Source organism: Panulirus ornatus, chromosome 7, assembly GCF_036320965.1.
Source record: "Panulirus ornatus isolate Po-2019 chromosome 7, ASM3632096v1, whole genome shotgun sequence".
NCBI classification, from domain to species: Eukaryota; Metazoa; Arthropoda; class Malacostraca; order Decapoda; family Palinuridae; genus Panulirus; species Panulirus ornatus.
The window spans coordinates 49,526,832-49,542,939 of NC_092230.1; the positions used below are offsets into that span (position 1 = coordinate 49,526,832).

The 16,108-nt window shown below is 40.4% G+C and overlaps 1 protein-coding gene across 9 annotated transcripts in view; it reads right to left on the reverse strand.

Annotated features, from left to right (window-relative positions):
- The window catches only part of Sap47 (Synapse-associated protein 47kD), a 237,540-nt gene extending 229,615 nt beyond the window's left edge, over positions 1 to 7,925 (reverse strand). For 3 of the 9 annotated variants that reach the window (XM_071663770.1, XM_071663775.1, XM_071663776.1), the window contains exon 1: positions 7,532 to 7,924. In XM_071663770.1, coding sequence (XP_071519871.1) covers positions 7,532 to 7,773 — 242 coding nt within the window. In that variant the 5' untranslated portion in view covers positions 7,774 to 7,924. Of the gene's footprint in view, positions 1 to 7,531 lie in introns of all 9 variants that reach the window. The other 6 variants (XM_071663771.1, XM_071663772.1, XM_071663777.1 and 3 more) reach the window with 3 other exon arrangements.
- Between the last annotated feature and the right edge of the window lie 8,183 nt (positions 7,926 to 16,108).

Here is a 16,108-nt window from a genome sequence, read left to right on the forward strand (position 1 = left end):
TTATCATTATACTTAGTCGCTGTCTCCCAAGTTAGCAAAGTAGCGCAAGGAAACAGACGAAAGAATGGCCCAACCTACCCACATACACATGTATATACATAAACGCCCACACAAGCACATATACATACCTATACATTTCAATGTATACATACACAGGCATATACATACATACACATGTACATATTCATACTTGCTGCCTTCAGCCATTCCCACCGCCACCCCACCACACATGAAATGACACCCCACTCCCCCCGTGCGCATGAGGTAGCGCTAGGAAAAGACAACAAAGGCCACATTCGTTCACACTCAGTCTCTAGCTCTCATGTGTAATGCGCTGAAACCACAGCTCCCTTTCCACATCCAGGCCCCACAAAACTTTCCATAGTTTACCCCAGACGCTTCACATGCCCTTGTTCAATCCATTGACAGCACATTGACCCCGGTATACCACATCATTCCAATCCACTCTATTCCTTGCACACCTTTCACCCTCCTGTATGTTCAGGCCCTGATCGCTCAAAATCTTTTTAACTCCATCCTTCCACCTCCAATTTGGTCTCCCACTTCTCCTCATTCCCTCCACCTCTGACACATACATCCTCTTTATCAATCTTTCCTCACTTATTCTCTCCATGTGACCAAATCATTTCAATACACCCTCTTTTGCTCTCTCAACCACACTCTTTCTATTACCACACATCTCTCTTACCCTTTCACTACTTACTTGATCAAACCACCTCACAATACATATTGCCCTCAAGCATTTCATTTCCAACACATCCACCCACCTCCACACAACCCTATATACAGCCCAAGCCTTGCAACCGTATAACATTGCTGGAATCACTATTCCTTCAAACATATCCATTTTTGCTCTCCGAGATAACATTCTAACCTTCCATACATTCTTCAACGCTCCCAGAACCTTCGCCCCCTCCCCCACCATGACTCACTTCTGCTTCCATGGTTCCATATGCTGCTAAATCCACTCCCAGATATCAAAAACACTTCACTTCCTCCATTTCTTCTCCATTCAAACTTACCTCCCAATTTACTTGTCCCTCAACAGATATCTAAACACTTCACTTCCTCCAGTTTTTCTCCACTCAAACTTAACTCCCAATTTACTTGTCCCTCAACACATACTTACATATACATACATGCACACAGACATATACATATATATATGCATGTACATATTCATCCTTGCTTGCCTTCATCCATTCCTGGTGCTACCCAGCCCCACAGGAAACAGCATTGCCACCCCCCACTTCAGTGGGGTAGCGCCAGGAAAACAGACAAAAAAGGCCACATTCGTTCACACTCAGTCTCTAGCTGTCATGTGTAATGCACCAAAACCACAGTTCCCTATCCACATCCAGCCCCCATTAGTTTATTCATCTATCTATTATACTTGATCGCTGCTTCCTGTGTCATGAGGTAGTGCTAGGAAACAGGCAAAAAATGGCCCATCCAATCATATACACGCACATATATATACACATACATATGTTAATATGTACATGTATGCATATGGACGTTTATGTATATGAGTGGTGGGCCACTCCTAGTCTGCTCCCAGCACCATGTATAGTTTCCAAAGGCAAAGCACTGCTAAGGTTTACTGTAGGTACAAGCATATGTTGCTCTAGGGGTAAAATCATCATACATCTGGTTGCTGAGACTAGTGTCTCTAACACTGTGAGCAATAGCATTTTGCTTAAATGTACTCAGGCTATGTTGATGGAATGATGTTCCTTCTTTACTGTTCCCAGCAGCCACTTCATTTTGGGAATTTCACTTCTAAGGATAAGAAAGCCTGGATTCTCAATTGCAAGCATGAATATATGGACACATGAAATTTCTAAGCACACTGGGTGCTCAGAATGCATGATCAGATAACTGCTTCCTGCAACACCCTATCAGTACCTCATTTCATTCAGATCAAGACCCCCATGGATCCAAAACAAGGATTGCTGTTTCCCACATTAGTAAGGTAGCACCAGGAACAAATGAAAAAAGGCTGCATCCGCTCACAACCATTGTCTAGTTGTCAAGTGTTATGCACCAAAACTGCAGCTCCCTAGCCACATCCAGGCCCCACAGTCTTTTCCATGATTTACCCTGTACAATTCACATGAGCTGGTTCAGTCCACTGAGTGCATGTCAACCCCTGTATAACACACTGTTCCAATTTGCTCTATCCTGTTCATGCCCCTCACTCTCCTGCATGGTCAGGCCCCAATCTCTCAAAATCATTATTTTTACCCCTGGTTCCTGAAGCCCAAAGCTGTGCTACTTCCAGGAGCTGGGAAAGGTAGACTCCTTTGGAGTGAGAAGTTCTCTGATGAGTGTGCACTCCTAATATTATCACTGGGAGTATATATCCTCTGATGTAATTCCTTCACTCAGCAATAAGTAAGACAGATATTATGAAACTTATGTTAAAAAAAATCGGCTCAAAAAGCCAAATGACTGAGTACACATAAGTTTTTTACAAAAAAAATATGATGATTAAATAGCTGATAAATTTGAAGGCTACACAGATCCCACTGTTAAACAACTTAACCCTTTTGTGACTCTAGCCATACTTGTATAATTCTGGGTTTTGTAAATCTAACCTTACTTTCATGAATTGACTCTTCCTGCCCACTTTAAAAAGAATGGTATGCTTTACCAGTATACAGGGGTGATTTATAACACAAGGAATTATAATTAGAATTGTGGATTGAGGGAGCTGTGGATTCAGTGCATTACACATGACAGCTTGAGACTGAGTGTGAATGAATGTGACCTTTTTTGTCTGTTTTCCTGGCACTACCTCGCTGAACCAGGGGGAAGTGATGCTGCTTCCTATGGGGTGGGGCAGTGCAAGGAATAGATGAAAACAAGCAAGTATGACTATGTACAAGTGTATATATGTATATGTCTGTGTATGTGTATATGTTGTACATATATGTGCATATGGGCATTTATGTATATACACATGTATATGAGTGGATGGGCCTTTCCTCATCTGTTTCCTGGTGCTACCTCACTGACGCGAGAAACGGTGATCCAGTATAATAAATAAAAATGGATAATCTAAAAAAAAATCCTAGAGTGTCGATTACCCATAAAATACAGCAGGGTAATCTGGCCAAAGGTGTTGGGACTCTAGTTGCCTTTTCTTTCCACCATCTAAAGTAAACAGAGCACTTTAACTGTATAAAGATATAACCTTCCACAAACAACTACAATTATGACCAAGAAAGACTCCTGGTATCAGTGAATTAAATAACACAATAGGGGAAGCTGTGCCAAATTTATGTTTTCATAGCAACAAATATAATCAATATACCAATTTTTTTTCTTGGTATTACCAGTATATGACTTTCTCTGTTATATAAGGCTCTTTCCTGGTAACCTACCTAAATCTTCCTGGCTCCATCCTTAGAGGGGTGATATACAGGCTCATTTGAGTCAGGTATTTCTTACTGCTGATAAGAGCATGATCCTGGTCCATATGGTGACTGCTGACTGATGATACCAATTCTCTGACCGTTATCCATCTCACTATCTATCTCACTCTTTCATTACTTACTCAATCAAACCACCTCACACCACATATTGTCCTCAAACATCTCATTTCCAACACATCCACTTTCCTCCGCACAACCCTATCTATCACCCATGCCTCACAACTATGTAACATTGTTGGAACCACTATTCCTTCAAACATACCCATTTTTGCTTTCCGAGATAACATTCTCGCCTTCCGCACATTCTTCAACACTCCCAGAACCTTCGCCACCTTCCCTACCATGTGACTCACTTCCGCTTCCATGGTTCCATCCGCTGCCAAACCCATTCCTAGATATCTAAACCACTTTACTTCCTCCAGTTTTTCTCCATTCAAACTTTACTTGTCCCTCAACCCTACTGAACCTAATAACCTTGCTCTTATTCACATTTATTCTCAGCTTTCTTCTTTCACACACTTTGCCAAACCCAGTCACCAAATTCTGCAGTTTCTCACCCAAATCAGCCACCAGTGCTGTATCATCAGCAAACAACGATTGACTCACTTCCCAAGCCCTCTCATCCCCAACAGACTGTATACTTGCCTCTCTCTCCAAAACTCTTGCATTCACCTCCTTAACAACCCCATCCATAAAGAAATTAAACAACCATGGAGACATCACACACCCCTGCCGCAAACCGACATTCACTGGGAACCAATCACTTTCCTCTCTTCCTACTTGTACACACACACACACACACACACACACACACACACATATATATATATATATATATATATATATATATATATATATATATATTTTTTTTTTTTTTTTTGCTTTGTCGCTGTCTCCCGCGTTTGCGAGGTAGCGCAAGGAAACAGACGAAAGAAATGGCCCAACCCACCCCCATACACATGTATATACATACGTCCACACACGCAAATATACATACCTACACAGCTTTCCATGGTTTACCCCAGACGCTTCACATGCCTTGATTCAATCCACTGACAGCACGTCAACCCCGGTATACCACATCGCTCCAATTCACTCTATTCCTTGCCCTCCTTTCACCCTCCTGCATGTTCAGGCCCTGATCACACAAAATCTTTTTCACTCCAACTTTCCACCTCCAATTTGGTCTCCCTCTTCTCCTCGTTCCCTCCACCTCCGACACATATATTCTCTTGGTCAATCTTTCCTCACTCATTCTCTCCATGTGCCCGAACCATTTCAAAACACCCTCTTCTGCTCTCTCAACCACGCTCTTTTTATTTCCACACATCTCTCTTACCCTTACGTTACTTACTCTATCAAACCACCTCACACCACACATTGTCCTCAAACATCTCATTTCCAGCACATCCATCCTCCTGCGCACAACTCTATCCATAGCCCACGCCTCGCAACCATACAACATTGTTGGAACCACTATTCCTTCAAACATACCCATTTTTGCTCTCCGAGATAATGTTCTCGACTTCCACACATTCTTCAAGCAGTCTGTTGTGGATGAGAGGGCCTGGGAAGTGAATCAGTTGTCTCCTGATGATACAGCTAGTGGCTAATACGTATGAGAAACTGCAGAAGTTGGTGACTGGGTTTGGAAAGTGTGTGAAAATTGAGGTTAAATGTCATTAAGAGCAAGGTTATTAGGTTCAGTAGGGTTGAAGGAAGGTTAACCAGGATGTAACTTTGAATGGACAAAAATTGGAGGAAGTGAAGTGTTTTAGATATCTGGGAGTGGACTTAACAGCGAATGGAACCATGGAAGTGAAAGTATCGCAGGGTTGGGGAGGGGGCAAAGGTTCTGGGAGCGATGAAGAATGTGTGGAAGGACAGGAGGTTATCTCCGAGAGAAAAAATGGGTATGTTTGAAGGAATAATATTTCCAACAATGTTATATATATATATATATATATATATATATATATATATATATATATATTTTTTTTTTTTTTTTTTTTTGCTTTCTCGCTGTCTCCCGCGTTTGCGAGGTAGCGCAAGGAAACAGACGAAAGAAATGGCCCAACCCACCCCCATACACATGTATATACATACAAGTCCACACACGCAAATATACATACCTACACAGCTTTCCATGGTTTACCCCAGACACTTCACATGCCCTGACTCAATCCACTGACAGCATGTCAACCCCAGTATACCAAATCGATCCAATTCACTCTATTCCTTGCCCTCCTTTCACCCTCCTGCATGTTCAGGCCCCAATCACACAAAATCTTTTTCACTCCATCTTTCCACCTCCAATTTGGTCTCCCACTTCTCCTCGTTCCCTTCACCTCTGACACATATATCCTCTTGGTCAATCTTTCCTCACTCATTCTCTCCATGTGCCCAAACCATTTCAAAACACCCTCTTCTGCTCTCTCAACCACGCTCTTTTTATTTCCACACATCTCTCTTACCCTTATGTTACTTACTCGATCAAACCACCTCACACCACACATTGTCCTCAAACATCTCAATTCCAGCACATCCATCCTCCTGCGCACAACTCTATCCATAGCCCACGCCTCGCATCCATACAACATTGTTGGAACCACTATTCCTTCAAACATACCCATTTTTGCTTTCCGAGATAATGTTCTCGACTTCCACACATTCTTCAAGGCTCCCAGGATTTTCGCCCCCTCCCCACCCTATGATCCACTTCCGCTTCCATGGTTTCATCCGCTGCCAGATCCACTCCCAGATATCTAAAACACTTTACTTCCTCCAGTTTTGCTCCATTCAAACTTACCTCCCAATTGACTTGACCCTCAACCCTACTGTAACTAATAACCTTGCTCTTATTCACATTTACTCTTAACTTTCTTCTTTCACACACTTTACCAAACTCAGTCACCAGCTTCTGCAGTTTCTCACATGAATCAGCCACCAGCGCTGTATCATCAGCGAACAACAACTGACTCACTTCCCAAGCTCTCTCATCCCAAACAGACTTCATGCTTGCCCCTCTTTCCAAAACTCTTGCATTTACCTCCCTAACAACCCCATCCATAAACAAATTAAACAACCATGGAGACATCACACACCCCTGCTGCAAACCTACATTCACTGAGAACCAATCACTTTCCTCTCTTCCTACACGTACACATGCCTTACATCCTCGATAAAAACTTTTCACTGCTTCTAACAACTTGCCTCCCACACCATATATTCTTAATGCCTTCCACAGAGCATCTCTATCAACTCTATCATATGCCTTCTCCAGATCCATAAATGCTACATACAAATCCATTTGCTATATATATATATATATATATATATATATATATATATATGTTAGCCGATGTAGCTCTTTTTCGTCTGTTTCCTGGTGCTACCTCACTAAAATGGGAAACGGCGATCAAGTATCAAGTATGAAAAATATATATATATATATATATATATATATATATATATATATATATATATATATATATATATATATATATATATAATTGTTTTTTCCTTTACAAGACAATTTGGTCATAATGTTTATGGAAGAATTTTAATACATATATTTGGTCATAAAATTTTGAAATAGAATATTGTCATATAGGGAATCTTTATGGTAGAATTGCATGCTCGGTCAGGGTTTAATGGAAATGTCAAGGACTGACTTGGACGTCCATTTTACCCTGCAGTGTATACCAACATCGATGAAGTTATATAATGTTCTTCATGTGTCTTATTAATAAACCACAGTTGACAAGTCTGACCATGATGATGATGATGATGACGTAACTACCACAGTGACACATGACGACGACAACCCTCGGGCCTGCAGGTCTCCTGGGGTCCGTGTGAAAGTGCCGTTATACATACACATTACCAAGTCCGATAACATAGGAATATAAGCGGATAACTTTGTGGAAAGGTCTATATATCGAGAATACATCATTATATATATATATATATATATATATATATATATATATATATATATATATATATATATATATATATGAGAGTAGTAGGAGGAGTAGTAATGATAAGTGATAGGTAAGGGGCCGTACCCTGAGTGTTGGGAGGCGGCGTCCTCGTTCTCGTCGGCCGAGCCCTTGACACTCTGCTCGGAGGCGTTGGCCGAGGCTGGGGAGGGCTGCTCCTGTGGGGTGGTCTGCTCCTTCTTGGCCTCTCCCTCCTGGCCTTCGGCCCCTTCCTCGCCCGCACCCTTGGGCCCGTCCTTCTTGAACCAAGACCCCAGGCTGGAGCCCAGGCCCGAAACTTGACTGGACATGTTACTAAACATATTCATGTCGTTGATTCACCTGGTGGAGAAGCGATCAAAGGGAGTGACACACTGCCTCAATACGTCTGAGCGGCTGGTAGAACGTCACCACACCACTAGTCCATGACACCAACTGAGACGACACACTGACAAGTCTTCTGCTGACGACAGCCAGTATAAGGGGCGAAAAATCAATAAACACGGCTGACAGATAAAACAAGTGACGATCACCAAAAACGTATTAGAATGTATATATTTGCTTCCATCCTATAACATACATTACTCAAACCTAAATTTATAATTTTTAAGCGTTCATGGAAGTCTAAACGGAGAATCGTTGTATAATTCTGAAGCCTATACTTTAGGCACTGGGACAGCGGGCGATTTAAACTTTGCTGCGCCAGGAAATTTGAACACATAATGAAAATAGTGCTATTCTATTCTTTTTCTTTCTTTTTGCAGTAATAAATATGTTGAATCATAAATCTAAATAAATTTTCAATAAAGTTGAAAGGGATAACTCAAATGTTACGTCAGGGATGAAAAGAGCAATGTCATCTTGTATATAAAGATCGGGTGTGGCATATGGTGATGATTCATATCTTCTGTAAATATAGTGAGTGGTGGAATGTGGAAGTTGTGTGTATGAGGTTGCAGTGTTTGAAGATTTCATATGTGAAAGGTCGTGGGAAGGTTGTGAGGTATTGGGATTGTGATGTGTAGTGGGTTGTGGAGTGGAGGTTGTAATTTGATGTATGGAATAGTGGTGTGGGAAGGCTGTGTATGGTATTGTGATGTGCAGAACGTATGGTATTGTGATGTGCAGAACGTATGGTATTGTGATGTGCAGAACGTATGGTTCTGTGAAGTGTAGAAGGTGCGTGGAGGGGGAGTTGTGATGTGTGGGGTAGGTTGTGTCGGGATTGTAATGTGTGGAGGTTTGTGGGAAGTTGTGATGTATGGAGTTCTGGTGATGTGTGGGAGGTTATGATGTATGGCGTTCTAGTGATGTGTGGGAGGTTGTGATATGTGGGGATCTTGTGGTGTGTTGGGAGATTGTGAAGTTCTGGTGATGTGTGGGATGTTGTGGAGTTATGGTGGTATGTGGAATCCTGGTCATGTGAGGTGGTTGTGGTGTGTGGGGTTCTGGTAGTGTACGGTGGGTGTAGTACATGGGAGAGTGAGGTGTGTGGGGAGCTGTGATGTGTATATGGTTGTAGTGTATGGACAGTCGTCATGTTGAGCTTGTTACCATAGAAGGTTGTGGACTGTGGCCTGTCAGTATATGGAGGGTTATGGTGTGTGGCAAGTTGTAAAGTCGTAATGCGTGCTATCATGTAAGGTTGTCGTGTGTACAGGGTTGTGGTTAGTTGTAGCATACGGATGGTTGAGATATGTATTATATGGACGGATGGTTGAGATATGTATTATATGGATGGATGTTTGAGATATGTATTATATGGATGGATGGTTGAGATATGTATTATATGGACGGATGGTTGAGATATGTATTATATGGATGGATGGTTGAGATATGTATTATATGGATGGATGGTTGAGATATGTATTATATGGACGGATGGTTGAGATATGTATTATATGGATGGACGGTTGAGATATGTATTATATGGATGGATGGTTGAGATATGTATTATGTGGATGGATGGATGGTTGAGATATGTATTATATGGATGGATGGTTAAGATATGTATTATATGGATTGATGGTTGAGATATGTATTATATGGATGGATAGTTGAGATATGTATTATATGGATGGATGGTTGAGATATGTATCATATGGATGGATGAAGTGTATGGTTGGCTGTATCACATCAGAGACGGCGGCTGCCTCTAAAATGTGGGGGGGGGGGGGGGAAGGGGTCTCACTGGAGCAAAAGCCAGTGATGTGAAGGCGAGGATGCAGCAGCAGCAGCAGCATACTGCACCTCTATACAAGTAAGTCTAAACAAAATGGTTGGAATGAGCCCCATGCTTTTCAAATTGGGGGGAGGGGAGGCCTGCCGCCGCCACTGTATAAGGATGGTTGTAGCGTGTAGTTGGCTGTAGCATATGGATGGTTGTGGTGTGTAGTTGGCTGTAGCATAATGGATGGTTGAGGTGAGCGGTTGGCTGTGGCATATGGATGGTTATGGTGTGTGGTTGGTCGTGGTGTGAGGTTGGCTGTAGCATATGAATGATTGTGGCATAAGGATGGTTGTGATAAGTGGTTGGATGTAGCATATGGATGGTTGTGGTATGACGGCTGTAGCATATGGATGGTTGTGGTATGACGGCTGTAGCATATGGATGGTTGTGGTATGACGGATGTAGCATATGGATGGTTGTGGTATGACGGCTGTAGCATATGGATGGTTGTGGAGGGAAGTTGGCTATAACATAAGGATGGTTGTGGTGTGTGGTTGGCTGTAGCATATGGATGGTTGTGTTGTATGGTTGGCTGTAACATATGGATGGTTATGGTGTGTGATTGGTAGTGGTGTGAGGTTGGATGTAGCATATGGATGGTTGAAGTATGTGGTTGGCAGTAGCATATGTGTGGTTAACGTGTGGTTGGCTGTAGTATATAAATGGGTGTGGTGTGTGGTTGTCTGTAGTATATAAATGGGTGTGGTGTGTGGTTGGCTGTAGCATATGGATGGTTGTGGTGTGTGGTTGGCTGTTGCATATGGATGGTTGTGGTGTGTGGTTGGCTGTAGCATATGGATGGTTTTGGTGTGTGGTTGGCTGTAGCATATGTGTGGTTAAGGTGTGGTTGGTTGTAGTATATAAATGGGTGTGGTGTGTGGTTGGCTGTTGCATATGGATGGTTGTAGTATGTGGTTGGCTGTAGCATATAAGTGGTTAAGGTGTGGTTGGTTGTAGTATATAAATGGGTGTGGTGTGTGGTTGGTTGTAGAATATGGATGGTTGTAGTATGTTGTTGGCTGTAGCATATGGATGGTTGTAGTATGTGGTTGGCAGTAGCATATGTGTGGTTAAGGTGTGGTTGGCTGTAGTATATAAATGGGTGTGGTGTGTGGTTGGCTGTAGCATATGGATGGTTGTGGTGTGTGGTTGGCTGTAGCATATGGATGGTTGTGGTGTGTGGTTGGCTGTAGCATATGGATGGTTGTAGTGTGTGGTTGGCAGTAGCATATGTGTGGTTAAGGTGTGGTTGGTTGTAGTATATAAATGGGCGTGGTGTGTGGTTGGCTGTAGCATATGGATGGTTGTGGTGTGTGGCTGGCTGTAACATATGGATGGTTGTGGTGTGTGGATGGCCATAACATATGGAAGGTATGTGGTGTGAGGTTGATTGCAGCATATGGTTGTGGTGTGTGGTTCACTGTAGCATATGGATGACCATAGCATATGGATGGTTGTGATAGTGGGTTGTGGCATATGAATGGTTCAGGTGAGTGATATGCTGTAGCTTATGGGTGGTTGAGGTGTGTGGTTGGCTGCACCATGCGGATAGTTTTAGTATATGGTTGGCTGTAGCATGCGAGTGATTGTGGCATGTGGTTGGCTGTAGTATATGAGAGGTTGTGGTGTGTGGTTGGCTGTAGCATATGAATGGTTGTGATATGTGGTTGGCTGTAGCATATGAGTGGTTGCAGCGTGGTGCCACTGGCTACAGCATAGGATGGATGGTTGAGGTGTAGGTTGGCAGCAGCATATTTATGGTTGTGGTGTCGTTGGCTGTAGCATATGAATGGTTGTGGTGTGTGGTTGGCTGTAGCATATGAGTGGTTGCAGTGTGGTGTCACTGGCTACAGCATAAGGATGGATGGTTGAGGCATAGATTGGCTGCAGCATATTTATGGTTGCGGTGTGGTTGGCTGTAGCATATGAATGGTTGTGTTGTGTGGTTGGCTGTGGCATATGAGTGGTTGTGGTATGTAGCTGACTGTAACATATGAGTGGTTGCAGTGTGGTGTCACTGGCTACAGCATAAGGATGGATGGTTGAGGTGTAGGCTGGCTGTAGCATATTCATGGTTGTGGTGTGTGGTTGGCTATAGCATATGTACGGCTGAAGTTGAGGAGACTCAAAAAAATTTTAAGGTAGTAAAAATGAGTGATATAGTGGTGGTTAAGAGCTAAATGGTCTCCTTTCTTAGGAATGGCCTGAATCACGATATGTTTCGAAGAAGGTAAGCTTTGGGTTTTTAGAGAGAAGCAAAACAGGCAAGCAAGGATCAGAGATAGCTTGAAGGCACTTTCCTTTTAAATCTGCATAGGTAAACCAAGCACCTATGCCCACTTGTAGGTGTTAGAGGACTTGCAGGATCTTATGCACAGAAAATAAAAAAAGGCATGGATCCAGCAGGAGGAGATTTGGGGGATGAAATGTGGAATCATCCAGTGTACAAAAGAATACAGATACACAAAGGACTTCAAACAATAGGACAATGAGTCCTTTGAGGTGGTTTGTTATAGAAGAAATCTGAAACTCTTAAAAAAAGAACCAGAGTGGTAAGAGTAGAAAGACATACAGATATACAAAAAGAAAAATACTGTACACTTTTTAGGTAACTAACTGATGTAAGTTGTTTATTTCAGAAAAAGTATCCATCAGTTATTCTCAAACATATTGTGGTAATGCTTTAAACCACTCTAATTGTTAATCATTCCATATGTTAACAATTCTCTTGAAGAAAAAGTATTCCTCCTCATTCAAGGCAAAATATTTGTCCATGAGTTTGTAATCATTATGAGTAAAAACAGATGAATCTATCCTTAAGTGCCTTGTCATGTCAACATTATCAAAGCCTTTCACAATTTTGAATACTTGTATTAAATCACCTCTTCAACTTTTCTTTTTTATGCTAAACAGATTTAAGTCACTTAGTTGGTTCTCATTGGATCTATTTCTTATTGCAGGAATCATCTTGTTAGCTTACCTCTATACTCTTTCCATTGTCTTTTTTTTAAGTTGGGTAACTAAAATTTAACAATATTCAGTTTTGGGTTGTACTAGTGGCTTGTAAAGAATGAGGATAATTTCCATGAACTTAAATTTGATAGCCTTAACTATGAATCCTAGAATTTTGTTTGCACTTTCAACTGCTTCTGTGCATTGCTAATAACTTTAGGTCATCAGAGACTATTACACCCAAGTCTTTTTATTTCTTTACCATTTCGTAGTTCAAGAAAATTCATACAGCAGCTTGCTTTTTAAGTTCCCTACTTATATGTAAAATTTTGCTCTTATCAACACTAAAGTTCATTTGCAACCTGTGAATCTAGCCCATCAGTTTGTCTATATCTGTCTACAGCTGCAGATGTTCAATTTTTATTGTAGATTTCCTTTCCAACTTAGTATCATCTATGAATTCAAGTTCTTATAATGCAACCCATTATCAATATCTTAAACATAAATGAGATGGACCAGTCCTAAGACTGATCATTGTGGCACGCCACTTATTACATCTAACTATTCTGAGGCTTTACCATTAATCACAACTCTGTGGTTATGGCTAGTCAACCAATTTGCTACCCATGGAAGTACAACCCCATCTATACCATGTGAATTAACTTTCATTAATGTCCTCTGATGAGGAACTGTATCAAATGTTTTTGAAAATCTAAACTGATAACATTAGATGTTTTACTTTCATTATTAATTATATCCTAAAAATATCTAGCAGATTTGTTAGATAAAAACAATTCCATTGAAAACCACACTGGGAATTGTTTATCAAGTATTGGTCCTCTAAAAGGCTTACAATCTTATCTTGAATGATACTTTCCATAAATCTACTAACAATGTACATTAAGCTAAATGGATGATAATTTCTGAGCAAATGAATTATTACTTTTTGAAATTAGTATTAGATCAGCAGGTTTCCATCTCTCTAGAGCTTTTTTCCTCATAGCATGCGACTTACTGAGTAGAACAGTAAAGAGTTTAACTATCTCATTTTCTGCTTCTTTCACTATGCTTGGATAAGACTTAACTGTGCCTGTCCTTTCATTTCATTTCATTCCATTTAGTGCTGATAGTACCTCTTCAACTCGTGTAGATAGATCGTAAAACATTTTCCCCTCTTAGCAATGAAAATGGATTCGGGACATGAGTTGTGTCTTCGACTGTAAATACAGATTCACAAAAAATTATTTTAAAACTTTACTATGTCTACGTTGCCCTGATCCAAGTTAACATTTTTTGAAATCAATGGTCCAACTGATTGCATAATGACTCTCGCTTCTAACATAATCATAAAACTCCTTTGGGTTTCTTTTGCTACTTTCAGCAACATCCACTTCATACTGACATTCACTTTGACATACAAGTCTCTTGGTTTCTCCGGGCAAATTTGCTTATTAGTCTCTGAGTTTTTTAAACAAAAGAATACAAAGGAATTCAAACAGCAACATATCATTGGGTACATTCAAGGCTGTTTGGAACAGTGGAAGATATCAGAAACTCACAGATTAGTGTGGTAAAAGTTAAGAGGCTTACAGATAATTCAAAGAGAATACCTGCAAACTAAATGACTACAGGGGTGAAAATAATGTTAGTCATGGACTTGAAGAGAAATAATCACCATCTACTCTAACATGCTGCTTTCAGTCACTCTTACCAGCAAATCATTCCCATTAAGGAAAAAGTACTTTGCCTCATTTGAGGTAAAATGTTTGCCCATGAGTTTGTACCCATTACTATGAGTGAAGCCAAACAAATCAAGCCTGAAGTAGTTTGATAAATCAAGATCATCAAAGCCTTTGATCATTTTTAATACTTGTACATGATAACTTCATCTTTCCTAAGCTCAATAGATTAAAGTTGTTTAATTAGCTCATACAAGATTTGCTTCTCAGCTCAGGAATCATCTTAGTAGCTTGAAAATGCATCCTTCCTCATTTTGTCTTGTCTTTTTAAGATAGGATGATCACAGCTGAACACAATATTCTAGTTGGGAACAAACCAACAAACTGTTAACAGTAAGGATGATTTCCCTGGACTAAAATTCAATGGCCCTACCCATGAATCCAAGAAATTTGTTCGCTCTTTTCTCTGCTTCTGAGCACTACTTTCTTGGTTTTAAGTCATCAGAGATTATCATGCCTAAGTCTTTTTCCTCATATACCTTGGACAGTTCAAAAGAATTCATAATGCAGTTTGCTTTTTCATTTTTACTATCTATATGTACAACTTTGCACTTATCAATATCAAAATTCATTTGCCACATACTAGCCCAGTCCATCAGCTTGTCTATGTCAGTTTGAAGCTGTTGATGTTCAAGTTCATTTGCAGATTTAATTCCCAGCTTCATGTGCTATTTTCTTAGACAACAAACAATTCTTTACATCATCGTCCCAACACTTCAGCTGTACTTCAGAAAAAGACCATCTTCTACATGCTGAAACGTATTCCTTCCATAAATTTGAAAATTTTACTGAAGCTTTCCCAAGTTATGTCCATATCATTAACATTAAATATTGTCATCCCAGATTTGCCTGTCAAAAGAAAATGTGAAGATTTTCAGAATCTGCATGTATAAACTCTAGTAGTTTTTTGTGACTCACACTGACCAGTGTTACAGGCAATATTGAAAGTTGACCCAAAAATAATTTGCAAGTGATTACTAAGACCAAACACTTCTCCAATTTCAACATTGTTAATGAGATACTCATTTGCAGCTAGAACTTAATCTAATATGTTCTTGTCACAGGTTTTCTCAACTAAATGTATTTGGGCACTATCAACCAAATTTAAGTGCAGCCCAAACCCTCAGCTATTGAAAAGGGACTCTCCCCACTTGGATAACGATATGGTAAAATCTCCCACTACGATTGAATCGTGTTCTTTATAAATTTCCACAGTTTGATCAAAGTCTTTCGTTTACCTCTGGTGTCTATGCTTGGGGCCAATAAACTAATGTTACTGATACGTTCTTATGAAACTAGACTTTCATTTATACAAAAAAGGAATTGATTTTATCAACAGCTACATTTTCCAGCCTGGGATTAAGATGAGTTTTATTGAGCAAGACTCCACTGCTTACTATATTTCCCCTGTCACTGTTGAATAGACTGTACCCAGGAATCACATATTTGGTATTTGGCAAGGTCATATCTATTTACAATATCTAACCAAAATTCCAAACTTCCAATAATATCAAAATTTTCTTTCACTACACATGTATCTAACTCTGGAAATTTGTTACATATATTCTGTGCATCAACATAGAATATTTTGATGTATGACAGATTTTTTCTCACTGGTATGTGTGTGTGCAGCTTTGGCAATGGGGAGCCCATCTTACTGAACTTGGTCCACATCCTCAGTTTGAGCTGTCCTACCCTATTCAGTACCTACCTTGTTCCCTGCTTCTATCTAGGAATTGATCT